The 6,131-nt window shown below is 54.7% G+C and overlaps 1 protein-coding gene across 3 annotated transcripts in view; it reads right to left on the bottom strand.

Moving 5' to 3' along the window:
• Nucleotides 1-36: 36 nt before the first annotated feature.
• Nucleotides 37-6,131, bottom strand: part of FGD2 (FYVE, RhoGEF and PH domain containing 2) — a 23,263-nt gene continuing 17,168 nt past the window's right edge. For 2 of the 3 annotated variants that reach the window (XM_032253598.1, XM_032253597.1), the window contains exons 14-16: nucleotides 2,613-2,759; nucleotides 963-1,109; nucleotides 37-622 (exon numbers count right to left, since the gene is read on the bottom strand). In XM_032253598.1, coding sequence (XP_032109489.1) covers nucleotides 407-622; nucleotides 963-1,109; nucleotides 2,613-2,759 — 510 coding nt within the window. In that variant the 3' untranslated portion in view covers nucleotides 37-406. The remainder of the gene's footprint in view (nucleotides 623-962; nucleotides 1,110-2,612; nucleotides 2,760-6,131) is intronic. The other variant, XM_032253599.1, reaches the window with a different exon arrangement.

The following is a 6,131-nucleotide window of genomic DNA, read 5'->3' as shown; positions in this document are numbered from 1 at the left end:
AAAAAAAAAAAAAAAAAGAACCTGGATCTCCCCCATCTCAGACCAATCAATTCACTATGTGCTTTTCACCAGTACTCTTTAAAAGCTCCCCGGGAGACACAATGAGCAGCCTTGGCTGAGAACCACACTAGGGTGACCAACAGCCGGGGTCACCTGGGAGTCCCATGGCCCAGGAGCCCCCTCCCCACAAGGCAAACTGAGACACTTGTTTGTCCCCTTTGTAAAAAGGAATGGACCCATGCTTTCTGAATTGCAGACTGGAACACATGGCCTGGGCGCAGACGGCTGAATCAATTCTGTGAAAGCACCGCCTGGGACAGTGGGTCACTGAGGCCACAGGGTCAGTCTGTGGCAGGAGCTGGGTGCAGGGTGGGGAGAGGTGGGCAGAAGAGCGGCTGGAAGTGGCTCAGTCGGACAGGTCTGTGTCGTTGGGCCAGCTGGGGCTCCAGCCGCTGGCCGCCCGCTCCATGGCCTTCACCCAGCGGCCCTTCAGCTCCTCCGTCTCGGCCTTGAAGGTGTAGAGCTGGCCTGACTGCTGTAGCTGGAAGACCCGAGGGTCCCCCTGGGGCCCAGCGGTCACCTGGTAGCCCAGCAGGGGGATGGAGGTGTGAGCCCGCATGTCCTGCGGGGGAGGAGAGAGCAGTGGGTCACTGTCCCCATCAGTCCTACCGCCCTAGATAGCCTTCCTGAAGGCAACAGCCCCGCACGCGCGGCTCACACCCCAAACCCCCATGCAGGGGGAAGGAAGAGGAGAGAACTGGCTACCCCCGAGGACAAAGCAGTGGTGACCTGGAATCAGGGCCCAGTTCTGAAACCTACTAACCCTGGGCCTCCAGGATACCATATCCTTGTTGGGCCTCAGTTTCCCTATCTGACATAGGGAGCTAGCAATACTCACCCCGACCCCCTTCACACACACACTGTGGGAAGGCCGGGGCCTGGGGGGCAGGTGGTGGCCTTACCTGGGGGGCAGCGTAGACATAGAGCACCAGGGGGTCATCCCGAGGGATCACACACCAGCCCCGGGGGCCACTCTTGCCCCACTTGTCCCCAGCGAGCTGCAGGAAGCTGCACATCAGGCTCTGGTCGGGTGCGGCCGAGGACCCTTTCTAAAACCGGAAGGAGGGACTGTCAGGGAGCAGAGCAGCCGCAGTGTCAGATGTTGGTCTAGGGGCTCGGCAATTATTATCTCCAGTCCTTATGGCAGTACCGCATGGGAAGGGGTTCTTTGTCCCTGAGGCTCAGAGAGGTCCCGTCAAGTGCCTGTGGTTACACAGCTGGCCAGCCAGTGGCAGAGCTGCAGCCAAACCCCAGCCTGCCTGATCTGTCTCGTGTGTGCCCACAGCGGACAGGTGCCGGGAGGGTGCCCGGAGCTGCTCCAGGGAACAGAATTGGGCCCTGAGAAGGGGCTGAGCATCTCTAGGGGCAGGCTGTGTTGCCTAGTGGTCAGGGAGGTCCTGGGCAGTGACTGGGCCTGGAAGGATGGGGAGGATTAGAAAGCGGGTAGACGTTCATGAAAAGAGGCCAACTTTTTTTTTTGAGACAGAATCTCACTCTGGTTGCTCAGGCTGGAATGCAATGGTGGAATCCTGGCCCACTGCAACCTCCACTTCCTGGGTTCAAGTGGTTCTCCTGCCTCGGCCTCCCGAGTACCTGGGATTACAGGCATGCACCACCATGCCTGGCTGAGGGTTTTTTTTTGTATTTTTAATAGAGACGGGGTTTCACCATGTTGGCCAGGCTGGTCTCCAACTCCTGACCACAGGTGATCCATCCACCTTGGCCTCCCAAAGTGCTGGGATTACAGGTATAAGCCCCCATGCCTGGCCAAAGGAGGCCAACTTGAACTTGGGAGTGAATCTCAGCTGGCATAAGCTGGGAACCTCTCCTGCCTCCCAGGGACAGTGGGATGTTAACCTGGCCTTCATGAGGGAGGGGCAGTGGAAGGTGGTAACCGATGCTGGGCTGGTTGGCATTGTATTTGTGGTGCTTAGCTGAGCACAGTTGTACCCCCATAGGGGAGCACCTGTCGGGGGCAAGTTTGGCTCAGTGATGCCCCCAGGGCAACTGAAAGAACATGTGTGGCTGAGGTTGGAGGGCTGGCTCTTAACTTGCTTGTGATCTTGGGCAAGTCACTTCTCCAGCCCTGGGCCTTCATGAGATAAGACTGAGTGGCCCCTGGAGTCCCTTCCAGTTAGAGTGGAGTCTCTCCAATCTGTCTGACCTGGAGCCTCAGTGTTCCCATCTGTAAAATGGAATCAGTGACACCAGCTCTCATCACCCTGGGACTGTTGGGGCGGGGCACGGTGACATGAACAGGAGCTGTCCAGAGGGGCCATGCTGTTGGATGGGGACAGACACAGAGGAAGGGCAGAAGAGTGTAGATGACAGCCTGTGGCCAGAGGGTGCCTCCTTCTGGTGACAGGCTCCTGGGCCATGGGGAGGAGCCTGGGGTCTGTGGGCAGAGAGAGGAGGAGGGAAAGGAGGGAGGGTGTGACCACGGCTGGCGTGCCCCTCGGCATTGGACAGTGCCAGCCCAGGGCGGTTGCCGGGCACACATTCCCTGAATGGAGGGGAGGACGGATGGTGAGCGTGGGGACAGTGGCCCTCACCTCCAGGATGCCCCGCCTCTTGTCCTCCCTGGCGTCTGGGAGCACGTTTCCGGTGAGGAAGGTGTAGCAGTGGAAGCACACTCGGCTGGGCCTGTTGTCGTTGTATTTCAGCTCGGCCCGGTAGTCAGAGCACCTGGCACACACCACCTGAGGAGGACACGTCGGGGGCGTGGCTGAGACCAGGCATTGGAGGGCCGGGCTCCTGCCTTGGCGGGGAGGTGGGGGCGTGAGAGCAACCAGGGGCAGGGGGAGGAAAATAAAATTTTAAGAGAGGAATGGAGGCAGAGCGGGGACACTCCCCAACACCGGTGAGGCCCAACTGCCTGGAGGCTGCAGTGTGTGGGGAGCTTGGGCTCGGGGCTCTTAGGCTGGGGGTTTAGGAGCCCGGCCACACCTCAAGGGGCGTAACTTCTCTCCCCTCCAGGTTCCCTCCATGTGAGGGCAGCTATAAACCCAAGGGGCTTGCTCCAGACAGGCCGTTGGCATCTGATTCACTTTTCCAAGTGCTGCCCTCTGCCATCTCACCTGACTCTCCCAAACACCCCACCAGGCAGGCAGGGCCCAGCTTTTGTCCTCTCCTGATCCCGAGAGCCATACTGTTAACTGGCAGACCGGCCCTCCACAAACAGGGTGTGTCTTTCAAGTGCCACAGCTTAGCTTTAAGATTTCATGCAAACTGCCGGGCACGGTGACCCACGCCTGTAATCCCAGCACTTTGGGAGGTCAAGGCAGGCAGATCACAAGTTCAGGAGTTCAAGACCAGCCTGACCAACATGGCGAAACCCCGTCGCTACTAAAAATACAAAACTTAGTGGGCGTGGTGGCGCGCTCCTGTAATCCCAGCTACTCGGGAGGCTGAGACAGGAGAATCGCTGGAACCCTGGAAGTGAAGGCTGCAGTGAGCTGAGATCGCACCACTGCACTTCAGCTGGGGAGACAGAGTAAGGCTGTCTCAAAAAAAAAAAAAAAGATTCACGAAAACTTTGTATTCTGCCCCATCATGGAGTCAAGTGTGTTTTCATCTAAAAATGGTGGGCTGGTCGTTTTTCACGGGTGCTCTGTGGAGCGGGGCCCAGTCTCAACCCACCATGAAGACGTCCCCCAAAGGCCAACATGGATCGTGCCGGAAGACCAGGTAAAAGGGGCCTGGGAAGACTCAGAGAGGAACAGTGGGTGCGAGGAAGGCTTGGCATTAGTGGGAGCCCAGATGTGGGCATGGAGATGGAGGTCGGGAAAAAGGGGCAGAGGGAGGAGTGTTGTTCATCAGGCGGCACCAGTCCTCAGGGAGCTCCTCTCTGTGCTCAGCACAGAGCATGGCCTGGCAGGGACCTAGAGAAGGCCTGGCCCTGCCCCACCCTCACAAGGATTCCTGTCTGGCAGGCAGGGGAGACAGAAACTGGCACCTGAACCACCGAAAGGGTGACTCACTGGCTCAGCAGGCACGAAGGTCTGCACGGGCGCAAGAACCCACAGTCAGGGCACAGCCCCGCACGGGGCTTCTGCTACCTTAGGAGCACTTAATTTTCTTATTGAGAGATTTCCATGTTTAAATATAATTGGTAAATATTTTTTCCTCCACCAACTTTTAATTTTGAAAAATTTCAAACCTACAGACAAGTTAACGAGTAATACAATTCACCCATTATTAACATTTGTGCCACATTTGCTCTCTGTCTCTCTCTGTATGTATTTTATTTGTTCTGAACCATTTGACAATAAATTACAGTCATCTTGACACCTTAAATATGTAGCTAGCATCTCCTAAGAACAAGGACATTCTTCTACCTATCCACAGTCTCATGGTCACACTCAGGAAATTTCACATTGATACAATATTATTATTATTATTTTATTTTTTCGAGACAGAGTCTTGCTCTGTCGCCCAGGCTGGAGTGCAGTGGTGCCATCTCAGCTCGCTGCAAACTCCACCTCCTGGGTTCAAGTGATTCTCCTGCCTCAGCCTCCGAAGTAGCTGGGATTACAGGTGTGCACCAACATGCCCGGCTAATTTTTGTATTTTTAGTAGAGATGGGGTTTCACCATGTTGGGCAGGCTGTTCTTGAACTCCTAACCTGAGATGATCCACCCGCCTCAGCCTCCCAAAGTGCTGGGATTACAGGCGTGAGCCACCGTGCCCGGCCGATACAATATTATTATCTAGATATGTTGCATAATCAAATTTCTCCCAATGGTCCCAAGAACAAGCTTGGTAGCTTTATTTTCCCCCAGCCAAAATCCAAGCAAGGACCTCATACATTTAATTTAGTTGTCAGAATATTTTCTGTCTGAAGCTGGAAGACAGCTACCTGAGTGTTGTTATTCTTTGTGCCTCTTTCTATTTCACTATTTTTAAGTAATTTTTAAGGAATTACTTGCAGTCACAAGTGTGAATCGATTCAACTCTTATTTAAAGACGTGAATCACCAGGAACAGTAGCCAATCCCCACATCGTTTCTATTTGGCTTTGGGATGTAACTCATCACTGACATCTGAATGCAGGTGTGTCCTCAGTCCTAGAAATTGACTGTGCCCTGATTGTAGTTTAACACATTTTGGGCACACCTCCCTGACTAGCCCCAACCTGTCCAGCTAGACTCCTCCTGTCCTCTGGAGGTCATCAGAGACTGAGGTTGTAAAGGGCTTCTCTGTTTGCAGAGGGAACCGAGGGGGTTGTGATGTCAACAGAGAACAGCTCAAGTACAGCAAATGCTTAAAAAGCAAAGCGAGATCTGCCTCTGATAACTGGGACTGGGTTGATAAGGGGAAGAACTGGATTGGACACACCTCTTTCCTCAAGAAGCTGGTAGCTCACCTGCACAGGATGCCCTGCCTGAGCTATTGAGGAGGGGGAAAGAAAAAGGGAAGGAGAGGGAAGGGAGAGAATATTTTTTGGTCAAATCCTCATGGACACCCTGGAGGTAGGGTTCATGATCCCCATGGTGGAGGTAAGGAAACTGAGGCCTGAAGCAGTGGGCAGAGTTAGCAACAGAACCCATCAGGTACCAGGGCGTTCAGGACTTACCGAGAAGAGAGGACCACTAGCGGAGGCGGGTAGAGAAGAGAGGGTGATGGGGTAGATGGATGGGTGGGTGCGTAAAGGTCATGGGTCTGGTGAGGTGGTGGGGTAAGGCCCGAGGGGGTGTGGGGCTGGATGCCCCCCCCCACTCCCACTAGAGTTGGAGACCATTTCCTAGCTCTAGGTCTCAGGGTCGTGGAAAATGATGGTAAGAAAGCAGGTAAATTAATAGGATCAGCTTCGGGGTGCATTGAGCAGTAATTGAATCTCACTGGGCCTCATTTTCCCATCTATAAAATGGGAGAATAACAGCCCCCTGAAGTGTGCCGTAAGGGCCAGATGAGGTAATAACACATGTGCCTGGTTCAGAGCTAATGCCTAGTGCCACTGGGCTGCACTGGTAGAAGCCAGCAGATTTGGCCAGGATGGGGAAAAGCAGGGCCTGAGCTGGAAGAATGGAGGCCTAGGTGTGGCAGGTGGAGGCCTAGGTGGGACAGGTGGAG

This window comes from Sapajus apella, unplaced genomic scaffold (assembly GCF_009761245.1).
Source record: "Sapajus apella isolate SASKATOON/1434 unplaced genomic scaffold, GSC_monkey_1.0 scaffold83, whole genome shotgun sequence".
NCBI lineage: Eukaryota > Metazoa > Chordata > Mammalia > Primates > Cebidae > Sapajus > Sapajus apella.
This window is presented reverse-complemented; position numbering and strand designations above follow the sequence as displayed.